The sequence below is a fragment of the Lolium rigidum genome, chromosome 5 (genome assembly GCF_022539505.1).
Source record: "Lolium rigidum isolate FL_2022 chromosome 5, APGP_CSIRO_Lrig_0.1, whole genome shotgun sequence".
NCBI classification, from domain to species: domain Eukaryota; kingdom Viridiplantae; phylum Streptophyta; class Magnoliopsida; order Poales; family Poaceae; genus Lolium; species Lolium rigidum.
In genome coordinates, this window is record NC_061512.1 from 180514411 (window position 1) to 180537713 (window position 23303).

The 23303-nt window shown below is 44.4% G+C and overlaps 1 protein-coding gene across 1 annotated transcript; it reads right to left on the reverse strand.

Moving 5' to 3' along the window:
• Positions 1-19913: 19913 nt before the first annotated feature.
• Positions 19914-22782, reverse strand: LOC124656779 (protein STRICTOSIDINE SYNTHASE-LIKE 10-like). Its single transcript, XM_047195461.1, has 3 exons — positions 22550-22782; positions 22169-22441; positions 19914-20408 (listed from the first exon to the last, which is right to left on the reverse strand). Exons 1-3 carry the CDS (start codon positions 22780-22782, stop codon positions 19922-19924), a joined length of 993 nt encoding a protein of 330 aa, XP_047051417.1. The 3' UTR covers positions 19914-19921.
• Between the last annotated feature and the right edge of the window lie 521 nt (positions 22783-23303).

Here is a 23303-nt window from a genome sequence, read left to right on the forward strand (position 1 = left end):
AGCTACTGGTCACGGGTGTTGTGGCCAAGTGCAATACACTTTTTTTTTGTTTCCAGAATCCTTATAGTTGTTTATGTAACATGTTCTATCTCCTTCGAAAAGTGGATTCATTCCAAAAAAAAATATTGCAGAAAATGGTAATGGCGAGTAAGAAGATTATTTACGAAGAAACAAAAAAAAAATCATATTCTTATACATTTGGAGAAAAAGAGGAAGCATTACTTATGTTAGATGAAACACCAAGGTTCATGAGTAGTTTTTTTTTGTATTGAACTTGAATTAACCTCATATTCTTGCCATCTATTTTTTTCGATAAAGTCTTGCCATCTATTTGGTTGACACAAATAACTTCTGGTTATTTTTTCATTTTGTTTGCAGTAGAGCTAGCTCTTGGTGATGCAGGTTTCTTGCGGCCTTCTTTTGCTATGCATGCAGATAGAATCCATGCGAGCTACTTCCCTGAAGTTCCTGTTGCTGTAGATGGTGCTCACATGTTTTTCTACCATTAGCTATGCTTGGAGGACCCTGCTAGCAGTTAGACCTTGGCTAGATTTTCATAGAATGTACACAAGAATTTTATCGGCTATGTTATATAACAGGCTTAGAAAAATATTAATATTAGCTTAACCAGTACCTATTTTGACTCCATCTTAAGATGTTTGTTTCTCTGTTTGAATGTAATGCGATTATCCTAATTTCATCATATTTATTTTGCTTTGAACCTAAAAAAATATTATCATATTTTGCCTAATTTTTATCATCGTTATATAAAATGCAAATAGGTGTGAAATTCACGGGATCGTGCGCCAAGGCGCACATCTAAATCTAGTGGGGTGAAGACTTGCGATGCATCTGTTGCTGTTTATGAGGAAAGCTGGGTGCAGGTGGGTCGGGGTGGCCGCTCCGGCCGTGATCCAAAAAGATTTAGTTGTTGAACTCATAGAACATCTATTTCTTAGTAGTGAGACTATACCAAAAAGATTTTGAACTTTCATTTTAGACTTTACACGCCCACTTTGGATTTTGCACTTTGAATGATCAACGAGAGGAGGAGGGCGATGCAGGGTTCTCTTAATTTCTTTCGTGTTTTTCTTCATTGTACCACGTGTCTTTCCTTAGCAGCATAATTTTTTACTATATGACAATTAATTTTATTAACTATAAGAGATGATGATAAAAAATATTTATATTAAATGACTAATATTTTTTTTTTTTGAGAAACACAGTATCTCACATACACGCGCATACACTCACCCCAATAAACGCACACACGCACACCCTACCCCTATGAGCACCTCCGGAAGACCGAGCCGGCGGATTGGATCTTGAAATTGACGAAGTCACTACAGGCGTCTCGCTGTCGACGGGAACGTCGCCTCCCACTGAAAGAATATTCCGCCTTTATGAGACACACAGATGTCAAACCTGGGGTTTGAACTCTGGTGGGCTGGGGGTACAACCACCCTCCTAACCACCCGACCTCAGGTTGGTTCTCATATTTATTTTATTTTCTAAATGATGTGAAAGTGTAATAAAAGACGTGTCTTCTTTATCATTTTACATGGCTTACAATCGTTTAGTACTTGCGGTGTGCCCACTTTCAGGTGGTATTACATAAATAAATAATTATACGTCCACGCCATGGCATGTGGTTGTTGACATCCGCGTTGCTGTCACATTTAAAATTATAATCGTAGAAGTGAAATGATTTTTTTTAAAATCATACTCATGGCAGAAGCTACTACAGGTTACGAACATAATGAGTCAACAGAAGTAGGAGTATTGCCATGCGCAAGGCACTTAAATGTCATAGCCGACATGAGAACAATTCAATTATAACGTCAAACAAAGCAAGTTGCACCATCAGTCACGTCAACTTCAGCACGAATTGCAGGCAGCCGTTAAGAATGAATTAATGTACTCCATGTCATGAAGGTTGTGTGAGATGTGTTAAAATTTAAATATACCTAGATGCTTTAGTATTTACATATATTTAACTTTTGATAAATGTTAAATAACTTTTATAGGACCCGAAGGCTGCTACCCGCACCAACTATAACGTTTTGGCTAGGACAAAATAAAGCGCGCGCCAAAAAATTATGGCGCGCGCCAATTTTTTTACAGCGCACCTTTGTTTGCATTGTATGCTCGAGCGCGGAAAACCGCGAGCGACACGCTATAATGACTATTTTACGCACGATATAGCGTGACTGTTGGACTTGCTCTAAGCGATGCATGTTGCCTTTAATCTTGTAGCTCCCTTTATGTTCAACATATGTTAGGCAAATCAGGGAGATAGATTGTGGGGTTTCCTTCCCTCTCTCGATTTAGTTTATGTTGAGGCTAAAAAATATAATGGTTGTGCCAAATTATGCTATCAAAAGGGAACATCTTTGTTTCGAGAGGAAGGTCTCGAGTGTAGTCTCACCTTCAAGCATTGTGCTCGAGGGAGATTTTCAAGTGTCTCGAGCGTGACCACTAGGTCAGCACATGTCGTGGGCCCTTCAGATGCATCCGTTGTCGTTGTCCTGGTCACCGGAAGCATTTCCGTCGTGCTCTCTTTCATGTTGCTCTTGGTGACGAGGTGGTCACTTATGTTCTATCTCCGGTCGCTTATGCTCCTTGCTAGCGGAGCCGCTCTCCGCTTGCTAAGCCGCATCATCCCTCGTCGCCGCTAATTTGGGCTGAGGTCGTGGGGCACTCGGTTGCAACGATGCCGCCAAGACCCTTTCCTAGGAGTTGCGAGTAGTTCAAGACCAACGCCAACTTGGACTCTCTCTTTCTGTCCCAGGTTGCCTTGATGTGCATGGAGCTCCGTCAGTTGGTTGACGCCTGTATCGAGGAGGCATCTCACCCTCTTCGTGAAGAGGTGGCATCTCTCAAGCACGTGCTGGTGATTCTTTGGAGCCGACTGAGGCGTGTCCTTCTGATGGTTTGAGGCTTGCCAAAGCGCAGGCTTCGGTCGCGCTTGACTCCTCTGAGCAGAAGTCGGTTGGCGGTTCAGGAAGAGCATCTCTACGGTTGTTTCTCTCCTCGCGGCCTATCGTCGCAACTTGATGTGTCAGCTGCCTCTGAGCGTGAGGGTATGGACTTGATCGTGGTTAAGTTGCCTGACCTTGAGATGAGTGCTGATGTCAACGTTGTTGTCTCTCTCTCGCCTAAGTCCGGCATGCATGTGGTTGCTAAGTCATGAGTGTTGACACCTGTGCCCCAAGCTTTCATTGCCAGGGACATTTGCGTTTTTCTCGCCACCTTGGCTGCTGCCTACCCTGGGTGTAAGGGTGATGGTGCTAGCCCAAACGAGTGTAGTAGCAAGAACAGAGGTGTTACAGAAATGATATCTGCAGTTGCTTGATGGTTGCCCCCTTTGCCCTTGCCTGTTTGTCGGTGCTTTGCAGGTGTATCGTATCTGGAGTGTCCGTTCGTGTGGCTCTGTGATCTTTGTGTTGACATGGCTGGGTGCGACCTTGTTATTCGGGTGTTCGGGTCTCTGTTAGGCTTGGCTTTGGTGAGTGCGAGTGGTCAGTGTTTAGATGGGTGTGGTCCTATTGTTGTAGGTTTTCGTCCGATTTCTCCTAAAAATTAGACTTTTTCTCAATTAATGGATAAGTCAAATTTTTTGCTCCCGTTTCAGGGGAGTGTGACATGCGTCGTAGAGGAGGGCCTCTGGACTGTGTCGGTTGCAACGATGAAGGGAGGTGAGGACTTAGCCACACAAACATTTAGGATGGAATCTCTTTTCTTTAATCGATTGGGGTCTTAGATTTTGCCCACAACATCAACACTATACACTTTTACTAAGACTGGCGATAATGGAAGTATCATAGGTAGTATCATGTATGCCATATAAGTAAAAATCTTATGTGGCACATCAAATAATAAAGAGAGAGGTGAGAGTAATATAATAGGTAGATACCGTATCATAGCACGTAAAACTAGAAATTTTAGTGGGAAACACATCATGTACACATATTTGCATTGAGATTCTATAAAATATTAAATATGATGGAACTATGATACTAATTCATAATATTATACATTGTAGGTGTTGTATCATAAACATATATGATACTAGTCTATGATACTTCATATTGTGACTAGTCGGTTTACCACCCGTATAAGGTGTCATGTGTCTTTGGACCCACACTAAACTTGATGGCGCGCGCATGTGTATTTTGGGTACCCAAAATAATCTGTCTACACATATACAATGAAATTCTCACGGTTTCAATAATTAGCAAAATAAATAAGCTTAAGTACTTACATGGCCTCACGATCGTTCTTTGCTTGCACCGCACCTTCAATCTGTGCTAACATCTCGCGATCTTTAGCATCACCTCCATCCGCGACCCTGGAAGCGGCTACTAAAGGGATGTGGGGCGTGCCGAATAAAAAATCGTTCCCAGCCGCGTGCTCTAAAGATTCTTTCCGTCCGACGCGATCCAATACGGTGTTCGATGTCCCGAGTCTGTCCCCGCTATATAAGGGACGCTCCGGACACACCGGACACAACGAAAAGCGAGGCGAGAAGATGCGGACCCGATGCGTCAGCGACTTGGAAGACTAAAACCCCATCGCCTAACTCTGGTCCAGCGACGTTACTGGCGTCCCAGCTTTCCCAGGCGACATAGGGACGCGTCTCGTCGTGCATGGCCGCGTGGCCATCCGCGCCGGCCTTTATTGCGTCCAACGCCCCGCCGCCGCTTCGCCTGGGCCGCTGCATAAGAAGAGCGCCCCTCCTTCCGTCTCCATCCCACTCTCTCGCCGCTCCAACCTCTCGTCGCTCACAAATCTCCTCCTCCCTCGCCAATGTCGTCGTCCCGCAAGATCGCTGCGGCGAACGGCTTCAGCTACGGCACCCTCACCGTGGCAGAGGCGTGGGCGATGTACCGCACGGGATATCCCGTCCCGCCGGACATGCACCTGCCAAGCAGTGGCAGGTGGAGGATGTACGTCAATGGCGTCAGCGTCCCGCCGCTGCCGCCGGGCACAGAGCGCTGGAGGGACGCGATCAGGGCCCGGTGGGTTCGCCTCACTACCGAGGAGCGGGTCGATCCAACCTGGGCGGCCACCGGCAACGCCGCCTGGTGGGTCGACTACTTCCAAGCGCAGCATGACGTCGAGATGAACATCACCGCCGGCCTCATCGACCAGCAGAGCAGCTGGAACAAGGAGGGGTGCCTCCTCTTCTGGGGCGTTCCGGGGCTCACCCTGGAGCACGTCGTCGACGACATCTAGAACGGCGCGCCGAGGTTGGAGATGCCATCGTCACCACCATCATCCCCTACGCCCACATCGCGCTAGCAGCCGAAGAGGACGTACTCGTCCTCCTCCAACTCTTCCTCGTCAGGGCCGGCACAATCGGCGCCTTCTTCGTCCCACCGCGCGGCGCCCTACACTGTGCCCAAGCGCGAGGTGAAGGAGGAGCCGGAGTTCGTGACGCCGCCAGTCAATCTGAGGCGCGGAGGCAACTGCGTTAGCCGGCAGCAGCACAGGCGCGCCGGCGGCGCCCTGATGACCCACAAGTATAGGGGATCGCAACAGTCTTCGAGGAAAGTAAAACCCAAAATTTATTGATTCGACACAGGGGGAGCCAAAGAATATTTATAAGCTTTAACAAGTGAGTTGTCAATTCACCAGGACCTGAAAATAGACTTGCTCGCAACAGTTTATCAGTAGTAACAGTTTTATGGCAGTGGGAGTAGTGAAGTAACAGCGGTAGCAAAATAAAAACAGCAGTAGTGATGATTGCAGTAGACAGCATGATTAAAATACTGTAGGCATATGGATGGATGAACGGGCGTTGCATGAATGAGAGAGTTCATCTAATAGCAAGACATGGGCATTGCAAGTAATAATGATAAAAGCATCCTAGCATAATATAACCATAGGCGTATGTTCCTATTTAGTCGCGTGTGCTCGCAATGAGAAGCTTGCACGACATCTTTTGTCCTACCAGCCCGTTGCAGCGGGGCCTCTAGGGAAACTACTGGTAATTAAGGTACTCCTTTTAATAAAGTACCGGAACAAAGCATTAACACTCCATGAACACACGTGATCCTCACATCATAGCCATCCCCTCCGGTTATCCCAATTATTGGTCACTTGGGGGCCTCGGGTTCCGGACAACAATATGTGTATACAACTTGCAAATATGATAAAAAAAACAATAATTATCCTCATGAATCAATAACATGTTCAGATCTGAGATCATGGCACTCGAGCCCAAAGTGACAAGCATTAAGTATAGCAAGTTGCAATAATGTCAAAAATACTAACAACGGATACTAGGCACTATGCCCATAACAATCTTATAGCTATTACATCACCAATCTCATCCAATCCCTACCATCCCCTACAGCCTACAATGGAGAATTACTCACACATGGATGGTTGATGGAGAAGCGTCGGTGATGGCGATGGCGATAATCTCCTCCAAATCCCCGTCCCGGCAGGGTGCCAGAACGGAACTTCTGGTCCCCGGATTGGGGTTTCTAGTGGCATCGGAGCAGCGGAACTCTTTATGGAAAAACGTCGAACCCCACTCGGTTTTCAGATCAGGGGCGTCTTATAGTGCGAAGGAGAGGTCGAAACGCTTGGCCGGAGCCTGAAGAGACGCGAGCTCTAAACTGGCGGGCGGGAGAAACTATGCTACTCCTCCGGTGCACCGTAAGATCGATTGCCGGAGCCAGGAGCATTGGATCAGGCATTAGAGCATCTTCATTCACGTCCCCCAAAGCGATCTGGGGCGTGCCGGACAAAAAAACGTTCCCATCCGCGTCCCCTAAAGCCGCTTTTTATCCGATGTGGCTCGATACGGTGTCCGGCGCCCCGATCCCGTCCCCGGCCCACAGGGACGCTCCGGGCACGCTGGACACAATGAAAAGCGAGGCGAGGCGTGGTGGGACCGACGCGTCAGTGGCTCGGAAGGCTAAAACCCCGTCTCCTACCTTTGGTCAAGCGGCATTAATGGCGTCCCAGTTTTTCCAGGCGACGCAGGGACGCGTCTCGTCGTGCATGGCCGTGTGGCCGTCCGCGCCATCGTTATTGCGTGCAACCACCCGCTGCCGCTTCATCTGCCACCGTTGTACATTAAGAGGCCATGCAGTTCATCCCAATCTCTCGCCGCTCCCAGATCTTCTACTCGCCGTTCCAAGCAATGTCGTCGTCCTCCCGCAAGATCGCCGTGGCGAACGGCTTCGGCCGTGGCAGCCTCACCGTGAAGGATGCGTGGGCGTTGTACCACGCGGGATATCCCGTCCCGCCGGACATGCACCTGCCAAGCAGCGGCGGCTGGAAGATGGCCGTGAACGGCATAGGCGTCCCGCCGCCGCCGATGCCGGTCATGGAACGCTGGAAGGACGCCATCAAGGCCCGGCGGGCTGCACTCGACGCAGAGGAGCGGGCCGATCCGACCTGGCCGGCCAAAAACAATGACGCCTGGTGGGGCACCTACTTTCAGGCGCAATACGACATGGAGATGCGCAGCACCACCGGCCTCGTCGGCGGGCCGAATAGCTGGAACGGGGATAGGTGATACGTCTCCAACGTACCTACAATTTCTGATGTTCCATGCTTGTTTTATGACAATACCTACATGTTTTGCTCGCACTTTATAATGTTTTTATGCATTTTCCGGAACTAACCTATTAACAAGATGCCGAAGTGCCGTTCTCGTTTTCTGCTGTTTTTGGTTCCGAGAAAGGCTGTTCGGGCAATATTCTCGGAATTCGACGAAACAAAGACCCGGAATCTTATTTTTCCCGGAAGACCTCAGAACACAGAAGGAGAGTCGGAGGCGGGCCAGGGGGCCACCACACCATAAGGCGGCGCGGCCCCAGGCCTGGCCGCGCCATCCTATGGTGAGGGGGGCCCAGGCTCCCTCCTGCGTCGCCTCTTCGCCTATAAGACCCCTTTCGACCTAAAAACGTGATACCAATTGACGAAACTCCAGAAAGACTCCAGGGGCGCCGCCGCCATCGCGAAACTCCAATTCGGGGGACAGAATCTCTGTTCCGGCACGCCGCCGGGACGGGGAAGTGCCCCCGGAAGCCATCTCCATCAACGCCACCGCCTCCATCATGCTCCGTGAGTAGTTCCCCCATGGACTACGGGTTCTAGTTGTAGCTAGTCGGTACTCTCTCCCCCATGTACTTCAATACAATGATCTCATGAGCTGCCTTACATGATTGAGATTCATCTGATGTAATCGATGTTGTGTTTGTTGGGATCCGATGAATATGGAATACTATGTCAAGTTGATTATCAATCTATCATATATGTTGTTTATGTTCTTGCATGCTCTCCGTTGCTAGTAGAGGCTCTGGCCAAGTTGATACTTGTGACTCCAAGAGGGAGTATTTATGCTCGATAGTGGGTTCATGCCTCCATTGAATCTGGGACAGTGACAGAAAGTTCTAAGGTTGTGGATGTGCTGTTGCCACTAGGGATAAAACATCAATACTTTGTCTAAAGATATTTGTGTTGATTACATTACGCACCATACTTAATGCAATTGTCTGTTGTTTGCAACTTAATACTGGAAGGGGTTCGGATGATAACTCTGAAGGTGGACTTTTTAGGCATAGATGCATGCTCGGATAGCGGTCTATGTACTTTGTCGTAATGCCCTGATTAAATCTCATAGTAGTCATCGTGATATATGTATGTGCATTGTTATGCCTTCTTTATTTGGCAATTGCCCAACTGTAATTTGTTCACCCAACACTTGTTATTGGAGAGTTACCACTAGTGTAGATAGCTGGGAACCCCGGTCCATATCTCATCATCATATACTCGTTCTATATGTTATTGGAAGTAGTATCAACTATTTTCTGGTATCATTGCCTCTGTGTTACTATTACTGCTGCTGTGTTACTGTTACTACTGCTTTCATATTACTGCTGCTTTCACATCACCCCTGTTAGTAGTGCTTTTCCAGGTGCAGCTGAACTGACAACTCAGTTGTTAAGGCTTATAAGTATTCTTTACCTCCTCTTGTGTCGAATCAATAAATTTGGGTTTTACTTCCCTCGAAGACTGTTGCGATCCCCTATACTTGTGGGTTATCAAGACTATTTTCTGGCGCCGTTGCCGGGGAGGCATAGCTCTACTCATAAGTTCACCTGGGGAGTACACTCTACCTCTCTCTCTGTTTTATTTTATTTTGTTTTGCTTAGTTTACTTTTGTCTAGTTTATTTGTGCGTAGTTTATTTCTGTCTAGTATTATTTTTCTTAGTTTACTTTTGCTGATTTTCTTTTTGTCTTGTTTTATTTTTCCTATATACCCAAAAATCCATAAAAAATTGAAAAACCGAAAAATTAAAAACTGTTGCTATGGGAGAACCTACAACCTATTTGGAGCTTATTGAATTATATAATAATTATAAAGAATCAAGAACGGGTAAAGTTATGAGTGCTGTGATAGAAAAATTGAATACAATTGCTAAAATCTTGCTTAAACGCCATGATATAAACTGTTGCTCTCAACAGGATATTAAACATCTTAAATTTCAGTGTGGCTTTAGTGAGGAAGTTTTAATTAAGAACTATAATTGGAATAGCTATATTCATTTTGGGTTCGAAGAAGTAGAACAATTTGTTTTGTTTATGGGAGCTTCTGAGATCGAATCCTTCATAGCTAAAAATTATGAAACTTGTGTTGTTTGTAAGGACCTTAAAGAATATGTCTCTTCTATCCTTATTTTTTGCGTAGAAAGCTACAGTGATAATCCTTATATCATTGATTATAAAGAGAGACCCATTAATGCACAAGAATGCACTCACAATTTGCAGGAACCAGTGGAAGAAGAAATTGATGAACCTGAAAGCTCATTGGATGAAAAAGAAGAGGAAATTGATGAACCTGGAAGCTCATTGGATGAAAAAGAAGAGGAGAGTGATGAACAAAAGGAAGAAGAATGGATTAGCTACCCATGCCAACCTTCTAATGAGATTAACTCTTTATCTCTTACACTATTTGATTGTCCTCCATGCTTACCAGAGGAGGATGAATGTTATGTTCCTGTGGATTCTCTTGAAATAGTACCTATGAGTAAAACTTGTGAGAATAATTATGCTACTGTTATTCATGATAATCCATGCTATTTTGATAAATCTTATGATAATGCTTTGTTTGTGCCTGATGTCGAAATGCATGGTACTAAAGAGTTTTGCTTGGCAAATGTCTATGATAAATCTCTAGATGATGGTCCTATGTTACTTGGTATTATTAATTGTACTACTAATGAAAATGGGATTGGAGAGGTCTTGAATTTATCTATGAGTCCCATATCTCTTGAGAATGATCAATCATCTTGTTATATTATTGATAAAAGTGGGTTTAAAAGTTTTGATCCCATTATTTTTGAGCTTGATAAAAATTATGTGTTTGTGGATCATGAAAAGCATGTTGTATGTGATAGTTATGTTGTTGAGTTTGTTCATGAAGCTACTGAAAATTATTATGAGAGAGGAAAATATGGTTGTAGAAATTTTCATGGTACTAAAACACCTCTCTATATGCTTAAAATTTTGAAGTTACTCTTGTTTTACCTTCTTATGCTTGTCACATTGTTCTTCATGAATTTATTTGTGTACAAGATTCCTATGCATAGGAAGTGGGTTAGACTTAAATATGTTTTGAATTTGCTTCTTGATGCTCTCTTTTGTTTCAACTCTTATTTCTTGTGAGTGCATCATTAAAACTGCTGAGCCCATCTTAATGGCTATAAAGAAAGCACTTCTTGGGAGATAACCCATGTGTTTATTTTGCTACTGTTTTGTTGTGTTTTAGAAGTTGTTACTACTGTAGCAACCTCTCGTTATCTTTATTTTATTGCAATGTTGTGCCAAGTGAAGTCTCTAATAGAAGGTTGATACTAGATTTGGATTACTGCGCAGAAACAGATTTCTTGCTGTCACGAATTTGGGTAAGATTCTCTGTAGGTAACTCAGAAAAATCTGCCAATTTACGTGAGTGATCCTCAGATATGTACGCAACTTTCATTAGTTTTGAGTTTTCTGATTTGAGCAATGGAAGTACCTCTTAAAAATTCGTGTTTACTGGCTGTTCTGTTTTGACAGATTATGTCTCTGTTTTTTGCATTGTCTCTTGTGGACTTTAAGCAAGGCTTTCTAGACTTGGAGAGCTGTAGCTAATGTTTTATTGAGTTCTTGCAATGTGTCACTACAGGGCTAAAGTGGATTAAAGTTTTTTTTGAGTACTAACCCCTCTAATGAAGTTTATGAGAAGTTTGGTGTGAAGGAAGTTTTCAAGGGTCAAGAGAGGAGGATGATATATGATCAAGAAGAGTGAAAAGTCTAAGCTTGGGGATGCCCCCGTGGTTCATCCCTGCATATTTCAAGAAGACTCAAGCGTCTAAGCTTGGGGATGCCCAAGGCATCCCCTTCTTCATCAACTTATCAGGTTTCTTCTATTGAAACTATATTTTTATTCGGTCACATCTTATGTGCTTTACTTGGAGCGTCTGTGTGCTTTTATTTTTGTTTATGTTTGAATAAATTCGGATCCTAGCAATCCTTGTTTGGGAGAGAGACACGCTCCGCTTTTTCATATGAACACTTGTGTTCTTCGTTTTACTTTTAACGTTCAATGACAAAAGTTGGAAGCTATTGCACTTATTGTTATTTGGGTGGAAACAGAAAATGCCTCATATTGTCTTGGATAATTTGATACTTGGCAATTGTTTTGAGCTCTCAAGTAGATCATGTCTCTTGCATCATGTAGTTTAAACCTATTAGTGGAGAACTACCGTAGAGCTTGTTGAAATTGGTTTGCATGATTGGTCTCTCTAAGGTCTAGATATTTTCTGGTAAAAGTGTTTGAGCAACAAGGAAGACAATGTAGAGTCTTATAATGCTTGCAATATGTTCTTATGTAAGTTTTGCTGTACTGGTTCATACTTGTGTTTTTGCTTCAAACAACCTTGCTAGCCAAAGCCTTGTACTGAGAGGAAATGATTCTCGTGCATCCAAAACCTTGAGCCAAAACCTATGCCATGTGTGTCCACCATACCTACCTACTATGTGGTATTTTCTGCCATTCCAAGTAAACATTTCATGTGCTACCTTTAAACAATTCAAAACTTTATTATCTCTTATTTGTGTCAATGTTTTATAGCTCATGAGGAAATATGTGGTGTTTTATCTTTCAATCTTGTTGAGCAGCTTTCACCAATGGACTAGTGGCTTCATCCGCTTATCCAATAATTTTGCGAAAAGAGCTGGCAACGGGGTTCCCAGCCCCAATTAATTAACTTTCATTAATAATTCTCTTCACGTGTTTTGCCCTGATTCATCGATAAGCAACTTAATTTTGCAAATAGACACTCCTTCATGGTATGTGAATGTTGGAAGGCACCCGGGGATTCGGTTAGCCATGGCTTGTGTAAGCAAAAGGTTGGGAGGAGTCTCAACCATAAATAAAACTAAAATACATGTGTAAACAAAAGAGAAGAGGGATGATCTACCTTGCTGGTAGAGATAACGTCCTTCATGGGAGCCGCTCTTTGAAAGTCTGTTTGATGAGGGGGTTAGAGTGCCCACTACCATTCGTTGACAACAACAAACACCTCTCAAAACTTTACTTTTATGCTCTCTATATGATTTCAAAACTTAAAAAGCTCTAGCACATGATTTAATCCCCGCTTCCCTCTGCGAAGGGCCTTTATTTTACTTTATATTGAGTCAGTTTACCTACTTCCTTCCATCTTAGAAGCAAACACTTGTGTCAACTGTGCATTGATTCTTACATACTTGCTTATTGCACTTATTATTCTACTTTGTGTTGACAGTTATCCATGAGATATGCATGTTGAAAGTTGAAAGCAACTGCTGAAACTTATATCTTCCTTTGTGTTGCTTCGATGCTTTTACTTTGAATCTATTGCTTTATGAGTTAACTCCTATGCAAGACTTTTGATGCTTGTCTTGAAAGTACTATTCATGAAAAGTTTTGCTATATGTTATCTATTTGTTAGCAACTATAGATCATTGCCTTGAGTCACTGCATTCATCTCATATGCTTTACAATAGTATGATCAAGATTATGTAAGTAGCATGTTACTACAGAAATTATTCTTTTTATCGTTTACCTACTCGAGGGGAGCAGGAACTAAGCTTGGGGATGCTTGATACGTTTCCAACGTACCTACAATTTCTGATGTTCCATGCTTGTTTTATGACAATACCTACATGTTGTGCTCGCACTTTATAATGTTTTTATGCATTTTCCGGAACTAACCTATTAACAAGATGTCGAAGTGCCAGTTCCTGTTTTCTGTTGTTTTTGGTTTCAGAAAGGCTGTTCGGGCAATATTCTCGGAATTCGACGAAACAAAGACCCAGAATCTTATTTTTCCCGGAAGACCCCAGAACACCGAAGAAGAGTCGGAGGAGGGCCAGGGGGCCACCACACCATAAGGCGGCGCGGCCCCGGGCCTGGCCGCGCCGGCCTATGGTGAGGGGGGCCAGTGCACCCTCTCGCGTCGCCTCTTCGCCTATAAGACCCCTTTCGACCTAAAAACGCGATACAAATTGACGAAACTCCAGAAAGACTCCGGGGCGCCGCCGCCATCGCGAAACTCCAATTCGGGGGACGGAATCTCTGTTCGGGCACGCCGCCGGACGGGGAAGTTCCCCGGAAGCCATCTCCATCAACGCCACCGCCTCCATCATGCTCCGTGAGTAGTTCCCCCATGGACTACGGGTTCTAGCTGTAGCTAGTCGGTACTCTCTCCCCCATGTACTTCAATACAATGATCTCATGAGCTGCCTTACATGATTGAGATTCATCTGATGTAATCGATGTTGTGTTTGTTGGGATCCAATGAATATGGAATACTATGTCAAGTTGATTATCAATCTATCATATATGTTGTTTATGTTTTTGCATGCTCTCCGTTGCTAGTAGAGGCTCTGGCCAAGTTGATACTTGTGACTCCAAGAGGGAGTATTTATGCTCGATAGTGGGTTCATGCCTCCATTGAATCCGGGACAATGACGAAAAGTTCTAAGGTTGTGGATGTCTGTTGCCACTAGGAATAAAACATCAATGCTTTGTCTAAAGATATTTGTGTTGATTACATTACGCACCATACTTAATGCAATTGTCTGTTGTTTGCAACTTAATACTGGAAGGGGTTCGGATGATAACCTGAAGGTGGACTTTTTAGGCATAGATACATGCTGGATAGCGGTCTATGTACTTTGTCGTAATGCCTGATTAAATCTCATAGTAGTCATCGTGATATATGTATGTGCATTGTTATGCCTTCTTTATTTGTCAATTTCCCAACTGTAATTTGTTAACCCAACACTTGTTATTGGAGAGTTACCACTAGTGTAGATAGCTGGGAACCCCGGTCTATATCTCATCATCATATACTCGTTCTATATGTCATTGGAAGTAGTATCAACTATTTTCTGGTGTCATTGCCTCTGTGTTACTATTACTGCTGCTGTGTTACTGTTACTACTGCTTTCATATTACTGCTGCTTTCACATCACCCCTGTTAGTAGTGCTTTTCCAGTGCAGCTGAACCGACAACTCAGTTGTTAAGGCTTATAAGTATTCTTTACCTCCCCTTGTGTCGAATCAATAAATTTGGGTTTTACTTCCCTCGAAGACTGTTGCGATCCCCTATACTTGTGGGTTATCAATAGGCACGCCCTCTTCTGGGGCGTTCCCGGGCGCACCCTGCAGAACGTCATCCACGGCATCCACGACTTCGCTCCATGGTTGGAGGCGCCGTCTTCACTGCCACCGTCTCCCGCAGCGCAATGACAGCCGAGGAGGACGTACTCATCCTCCTCCAACTCTTCCTCCTCAGGACCGGCCCGATCGACGCCATCCTCATCGTACCGCTCTGCACCCTACACCGTCCCCAAACACGTGGTGAAGGAGGAGCGGCCACGCCCGTCAATCCGAGGCGCATCAGCAGCCGGCGGCAGCAAGAGAGGCGCGGCGGTGCCCTCCTCATCCCGAAGCCGGAGGTGAAGAAGGAACAGGACGGCGAGGAAGCGTCAAAGGCGGCGCTGCTGGCGGAGTACGAGCGGCAGCAGCGGCTCATCGCCAGCAGCGATGACCCCAAGGACTGCCTAGGGCTGCGAGCGGCGTACTTGGCGTCGCTGAACGACAAGGACGCCTGGAGGGGCGACCTCGACACGACGATCGCCATGTCCTTCCGCGACACCGGCAAGCCGCTCGTGGACCTCACCGACGACGACGAGGCAGGACCAAGCGGCCTGGTAAAGGACGAGCCCGTCGACGAGCCCGACGAGCGTGTCAAGCAGGAGGTTGTCACCGACGACATGTACAACTTCCACCAGTACTAAAACGTCTCCGCACGCCGCAAGTATTTCTAGATGAGGTTTAGTTTAAATTTAGTCGAATCTCGTTCAAATTCATGTAATATATGCTAAGTTTGGATGAATTTAATCGCTTAAGTTTTAAATTTCTGAAATTTTGTTTGGGGACGTGACTGAGGAGCGACGTCCCTCGAACGCGGCACAAACAAGACACATCCCCTAAACGCTCAATCCAACACCGTTTGGGAACGGTTTGGGAGACACAATCGGAGATGCTCTTATATGGGCTGGGCTCTCACGCTCAAAATAACGCGGACTGGCGGTGTATGTTGTGGTTGGTAAATATGGCTGGATTCTCTCTAAGAAATTAGAAAACTACCTGGGCGAGCCCGTGGGCTCAGGCGGCAGATACTTGATCGATAAATTTCTATATGGGCCACATTCGTTGTGGCAGATTAAAAGGTGTATTTTTAAATATAAATAAATGTACAATATGTACCATTTGTCATTCACTACACGTCAATAAGCTTAATATAGAATGTATGTATTGTAAAGTACAAATGTTCGTATGCAACATACTAAATGCCCGCACATATGTAAAAAATGGTCAGCTATGTTACAAAGGTGTTTCTATATAGGATAAAAGAACATATAAACCCACAAAGATGTTTACGGTAACATGAAAATAAAAGAAAATAGAAATAAATAAAACTTTTTTGAAACAAGAAATAAACAAAAACTTAAGAAAATCCAAAAAAAGGGTAAAGATAAAATAGGATAACAAAACAAAAAATATAAAATAATGAAAGAAAGAAAGAAAACGCCTTCATTACGCCCATGTTAGGAGTCAAGGCCTTCATAGGCATCTTCCTTATTTGCTGCTATGAACGACAAATACGATTTGATGGGGAGCCCCTATGTCATGTTTCTAGTGGGCGCTGTTGGCACTCTAGGGCCGAAGCGACTCATGTATCCGAGGTTCGGATAGTTGGCGCTATCGTCAAAAACACGTAGTCTAGTTCCTGGCCTTTCCAAATCATGATACGTAAAGATAATGATATTTTTGCATACTGTTGAATGGATGACCCATCCTCAAGTAGAGGTGGCACAGATCAAGAAATTTGACCATCCAATTCTGCACTTTCAGTAAATATAGCAATCATATCCACTTTTAAAGTTGGTATCATCATTTAACTCTGTAGATACTCCGCCTATGGATATATTCGAATACATAGTCATCAATCCACTTAAGCCATATAGGAGAGAATCCTTTCACCCGCAACATCACTTGTAGAAACGGCCATTTCAGTTTAGTGTATTTTTTTTCAAAATTAAATTTTAGAATCACGGCATATAGCTTTTAACTATGCAGTTCATGATTTGTTTCATGCAAAATGACTTGTCCATCTAGGATATTTCTTTCCTACGTGTAGGCCGATTGAGATGGGTGCATTGAATTATCAACCGCACTATTCAACAGACTGTTTGTAGACTTTGTGAATTTTTTTGCAACTAACCTTCTATAGTCATATAGGGTTGTATTGTTGAGTATGACATGCTTCTTTAACGTCCGATAACCGACTATTATTCCCAATGTTCCATTTAAATAAATCAAGATCACCATTTCGGAAATCGCCATTTAAATAAGTCCTTGACTACATCCAAACGGTGTTGATAGAACACTGCTCAAAAAACCCCTCTAGGTCTTCAGAATTATTGTGTGGCATATGAAATATTGCCTCATTGACTTTGTCCTCCGTAAATGGAGTTGTAAGGATTGCATTCTCCTCATCTAAAACTTGGGGGATATCACCAATTTGGGATTCATCCAAGGAGAGTGTGCTTTCGTCCTGAGCTTCAAAAAGGTTCTTATAATAATTTATGGTCTAATTTTTCAAGGGATTTACACCTTCGTTCGACATTTGTCTCTGTTAAGTCCAACAATACATTTCTTCCAATATCGCCCATTTGCCAGCATATAGAATACTTCGTACTATTGCCATCATTCGAGTTTTTCTCAGCGTAGAAGTTTAGCTAACTACTCATTAGATTGGTTTATCACCTCATTCTCATGTTCAATAGCACACTACTTCCATTTATCTTATCAAGCTCGTCAATTAAAAGATATTTTTTTCTTGGCTTGTATGTGCATTCCGTCCACAAGGATCGTCCTACATGTCGAATTTTACTTAATCATCGTTGGATCGATGTGTTTCTTGTTAATGTCTTGTCCCAAACTCCACCGACTATGTCCACAAAGCCTTCCCGGTATAAGCAACACAATTCAATTTTGAATTAGCGGCGTTTACTTCTAAAATCTGGTACAATAGAGTTAAGCATAGCAAGAGAGCATGGCCCGATCGAGATATACTTTTTTTAGGACATGTAGTGAGACTGAGGGAACCTCAATTCACGTCCGTTCTTCATAGGTACACGGACAAGTTTCTTGAAAGTCAGAGTTCAACAATTGTTTGCCCAAGTACATTGTTATCGAGACAACACTTTCTCTTTTAAACCGAAACCGTCAATTACATTATTGAAAAGGAAGGCAAGTAATTGTCAAACTCGTCACTATTTTTATTCTGCTGATATTAAAATCCAAACCAACCATCATGGGATACGCATTATCTTTACAACAAATGGCCAATTTTTCGTTTAGGAACAAAGCCCTAAGACCATGTTGTGCAGCACCATAAACTGCAATGAGACCCCAACTTTTTTTTTTGAGAAACACAGTACAAACGTAGACGCTCACATTCACGCGCATACACTCACCCCTATGAACGCACACACGCACACCCTACCCCTATGAGCATCTTTGAAAGACTGAGCCGGCGGCTTGGATCTTGAAATTGACGAAGTCACCACAGGCGCCTCGCTGTCGACGGGAACGTCGCCTCCCACTGAATGAATATTCCGCCTTTATGAGACACACAGATGTCAAATCTGAGATTTGAACTCTGGTGGGCTGGGGGTACAACCACCCTCCTAACCACCCGAACTGAAATTGTTAGCTTTAGCCACAGCAGTTTCACATGTTGTGGGAGGAAGGACCAAAGCGATTTGGTGGGTGGATTGTGTATTTTCTGTGGTCCGAGTCAGCTCTGGAAATTTGGTGCGAGATTTCTCTAACAAAATGCGGCATCTCTATTTTAAATACTCAAAGAAGTTACAAAGCGCCACACTACACGAAATTAGGTCTGAGGTTGGGATGATAAGGAGACGAATATTTGGGTGATCGTGAGTGTCTTCAGAAGAAGGCATCATATGATTGGATGCCTTGAAGTTAGGTACTAGTATAATTCTGGACGATGCATCTAATCTAATAGCTACACCATGATTTTTTTCTAATTTTTTTGAAACACATAAATATGTTTTTTATTTTTTCTAAAATAGCAGGAGCACTGGTGCCCAAGAGCACCAAATCTCTTAGGCATTTGCGTCTAATAGCGCGAGCTTAGCTAATTTTTGAAGAAAAAAAGATGTCCATTGTGGTATTCAGGACAAAGATCTTCATGTCTGCTACTCCACCAAACAACAGACCAGCATGTATTCATCACAATACGGGTAGCTAATTTGTGAAAAATATGTTCAGCACGGGATTCAAACAAAGATCTTCATCTCTGCAAAATTTTGATTTCACCAAAAACCGAACAGCGAATGTTCATGAGGTTAAGTTCACGAACACTATGTTTTCTCTATAAAATAAGGTCACCATCCGTCTCTTATTTCTCAAGGAAAAATAGGTGGAAGTGTTGGGATGAACCACATGGGTGCTTCAGCTCTATGTTCAATCTTCTCTTTTTTGTACTGCAATCTTGAACCTGTAGCAGGACCTCCATTGACGTGCATTCTGCACCAATTTGGCCTTAGACGTATCCATGTATCACGGGCGCGATTGTGGGTAGCAAAGACATTTCACATGTGAAATTTAATACTCCCTCCGATCCATACTAAGTTTTCGGGCATCTGTTGAAATATGATCCCAACACTTATTATAGATCGGGTAGTATGAAAATCACCTAGCTAGGAGACCATCAAGATTATCCGTTGGAAAGTCTGCTTCCAACCTAGTAAGCATGTGTAGAAATCGAGTGGGTACTCTCGTATGGGCCATGGGTACGGCCTATTGCATGCCGATTTATTGCGTGGGCAGCGACCACCAGCCAACTTCTGATCTAGGCGTTTTCTTTGACCTGATCTCTCTGACGCAATGACGCGCCTCCCTGCTGGATACTACTCTGGTCTCTGGTCTACTCTCACTATCTTGGACAAACAAGGAGGCAAACGCAATGAATTACACCGGCCTGCAGGCACGCACCAAACAACCACACATTCAGAAAGCTGTAATGCACACATGACATGGTCATGATATACCCACCCATTCCAACAAGATGCTGATCATTCCACCCTTCTGAGCCACCACAGTCGACATGCACGTATACATGCATGCCACGCACTACGTACACAGCACGTTACAGTAAAACTGTCTTACACATTTAACTTGATCAATGGCGATCGATGAATCGATGAATGATGGCCGGCGAAGATGAACGCACACGCAACGCAGCACGTACTAGCCAGCTAGCTCTAGCGTGGGCTGAGCTCGCCGGCGTAGGGCGTGTCGACGGACCCGACCCAGAGCGTGCCGTTGCGCTCGCCGACCTCGCTGACCGTCGCGAAGCTCAGCCCATCCAGCGCCTCCTCCACGGCGCCGCCACGGCCCACCCTGACGGCCATCGTCGGCGCGGCGTCGACGGCGGCGCTGATTGCGTCGTTCGGGCCGTGGCTCAGCGCCGCCCAGTACCCGCCGCGCCCGTCGGAGCGCACGTTATCGGGATACCCCGGCAGCTCCGCGAACGTCTCGTTCTCGCCGGCCCGGGGCCCGCGCACCCAGTACCGGCGCAGCTCCGACAGCGCCGTGTGCGACACCACGACGTGCGACCCGTCGGCGGCCACCGCCACGCCGTTCGGGTAGGAGAGGTTGTCGTGGAGCACGGCAACGCGGCGTGTCCGAGGGTTGTACCGGAGCAGCCGCCCCGTCTCGTCGCCCAGGGCCACCACCAGTAGGTACTCGCTGTGCAATGACCAAAATTCAGTAGATTAAGTCTCCAAACTGACGGACCTAATGCAGTGTCTTGAAATTTAGTTGATTGGTTGACTGATACTAGAAATATAGCATCAACTTCCATCCACTTATACCTACTTTCCAAAATTTGCAGTGTCAATTCAGCTGCTAGTTGTCAGGAGGTTCGATTATATTGAGCTGTGAATTTAAGAGTTGGATAGAGATGTATGGGTGCCGGATGAATGCGCCTGTCAATTGCCTGATGTGTGATGGCACAAAGGAATTTCGGTGCAACCATATTTAGGCCAATATTAACTACGCAAATGGACTACTCCATTATTGTTGGTAGTACGAGGGCCTGTCACACATTTAGTACACCAACACAAATGGACTGGAGCAGGTGATTGCAAATTATTAATTTCAGAGATGAGATTAATGATTTTGGAGTACGGAGTACTCTACTTCTTAATAGCATGAATTATGTTACGTCTCACTCTTCTAAATGTGGTATAATATCGACTCCAGTTCACAAGCAAGTGTTGTAAAAAAGCATTCATAGAAGAATGCAATTTTCTTGTTTTAAGCATAAACGATTATAACGGTCTGGTGGGGTAAAAGAGTTATCTTGAATACAATTTCAGTCTCCCTAAGTCCACAAATAAGTATAGAAATAAATAATAAGCGATAAAAAAATATATTTAAATGTAAAGTTCATCAAATTTATACTTTTTTGTTTCCCTCAAATGACACGGCTTATTAACCTTGAACTTTACAGAGTAATATGTTATTGATCTCTGCCTACAGTGTATCATTTCACGGCCGTGAATGTTGAGTCAGAAATAACTAATGGCGAGTTGATTGAGAAATAAAAAAAAGTTGTGACTCACACCATAACACCGACACTCCAATTAACTGTTGATCTTCTTTGTTCATATTAAATCACAACAAAAGAAATCTGTAAAAGGGGGTGGGAGTGGTGTTTTGGAACATGGGAGCATATGCTCCCTCTATTTTGAATTTCATCTTACACATATTTTGAATTTCAAAAAAATTAAAACGAAAAATTCGCACGTACATCTTCACATGCTACGCGCTCACAAAGTTGTTTCATAAAAAATGGACTTTCCATGTGACGTGTGTAAAAAAGAGAAAATCCAGTCCTAAAAATAATGCTTTTTACACGATAAATTTTCTGTTTTTTACATAGACCACAAAAAATATTGATTTTTCGTGAAACTTGACGAATGCCCATATATTATGGAGATGTACATGTAGAATTTTTTGTCAAAAATTTTCGACAACTCGAAATATAATTTTTTCGTATAGGGAGCATACGCACCCGGGAGCCGAATTGAATTTCCGGATGAGTGTAGTACAAGATTATACTATATCACACAGAAATTTTCACAGTGAAAACTTATAGCATGTGGCCTACACACAAATAGTAAGCAGCAGTATATCATTTCAACTGTAGATGTATTTTTTCAAAATATTGATACACAAAAAATGTCTAAAATAAGTGAGGGTGTAGGTTTACACCTTCTTAGAGAAAAAACCATCTGGAAATGAATTATCACTTGTTTTTTCTCCACTAGAGTACAAGTTAATTATCAAGTCAGAGAATTGTTAAGATACCTTTGGTAATTAGACAATTTATCAAAATTATAAAAAGAAAACCAGACACGTACGTAGCAGCCCTAGTTTGAAAGACAATACTAATGAATATATCGATCGAAAGGCAGGCCGGACGTTGTGCCGGTTTCAGTTACCTCCTTGGGTACGAGGTGCTGCTGTCCGTGAAGTAGACGTCGCCAGTGTTTTGGTCGACGTCCAGCCCGTTCAGGAAGTTGAAGGGCACGCCGCCGGCCTCCGTTGCCACCACCTCCGCCAGCCCACCGCGCGCCGGGACCCTCAGCAGCCCCAGGTACGCGTCGGCGACGTACAGGTCGCCGGTCTTGTGGTGGAACTGCAGCCCCAGCGGCCGCCCGCACACGTTCTCCGGCACCATCAGCTTCTTCTTCGCCGCGCACATACCCACGCTCCTGCACACACAAGCGTACACAAGTGTGGAAAGTTTATAATGGATGTACTATGTAGTGTAGAATGGATGCGCAGTGTGATTCAGAGGTGGATCATGGATGGATGCTTGCTTGTGTCTGGAGTTGTAGGCGAAGACGGTCCAGCCGAGGCGGGGGCCGCGCCACCGGAGGACGCGGCCGTCAGAGACGCCGGTGTAGGGCCCGCCGCCGAGGCGGTCGAAGGCGAGGCTCTCTGGGCCGGACAACGGCAGCGGCAGTGGCATCACGGTAAGGCCGCGGTGATCCATGGACTTGGTCTCGATGGCGGGCGCGGGCTCGGGCGCCGCGGCGGATGCCGCTGCCATCAGAGGCAGAGCGAGAAGCGCTACAAGAAAGGAAGCTGGATACGAGGGCCGACACGGGTACGCCATGGCACGAGTCGTGTCGTCGTCTCTGTGCATTCAGGGCCAAGCTAGCTAGCGTGTCTAGCTTGCCCTGCGACCTGCGCAGTGCGTTAATGGCGGCATGGACTGCGTCTCAAATGGTGCATTTATAGAGATTAAGGAGTTCGCCGGTGTAGTACCACCCATAAGAATTGAAAGCTGGTTGAGACTTGAGAGGACTGAATTATCACTTCGCCGTTTTGTCCGGAGCCCGGACGCCTTCATGTGTTTCAACATGGTTGAGACTACATATCAAAAAAAAAAAAAAACATGGTTGAGACTATGCGGGTCACTATGATTTTTGATTTAAGGCACCGTTGGATGTTTGTATCGGCACGCTTTTTTCAATAAAAATCATATATATATATTAATATCATGAAGATACCAATTACATTGTGCATCTACAACAATGCATACTCTAGCGGCATTACGGATGCACATAG

Excerpts from the sequence above, each read along its gene's own strand:
- LOC124656779 (XM_047195461.1), bottom strand. The coding sequence starts at position 22,782 with ATGGCAGCGGCATCCGCCGCGGCGCCCGAGCCCGCGCCCGCCATCGAG. Across the intron at positions 22,442-22,549 it reads GCCTACAACTCCAGACACAA|GAGCGTGGGTATGTGCGCGG; the intron begins GCAAGCATCCAT and ends TTGTGTGTGCAG. Across the intron at positions 20,409-22,168 it reads AGCACCTCGTACCCAAGGAG|CGAGTACCTACTGGTGGTGG; the intron begins GTAACTGAAACC and ends GTCATTGCACAG.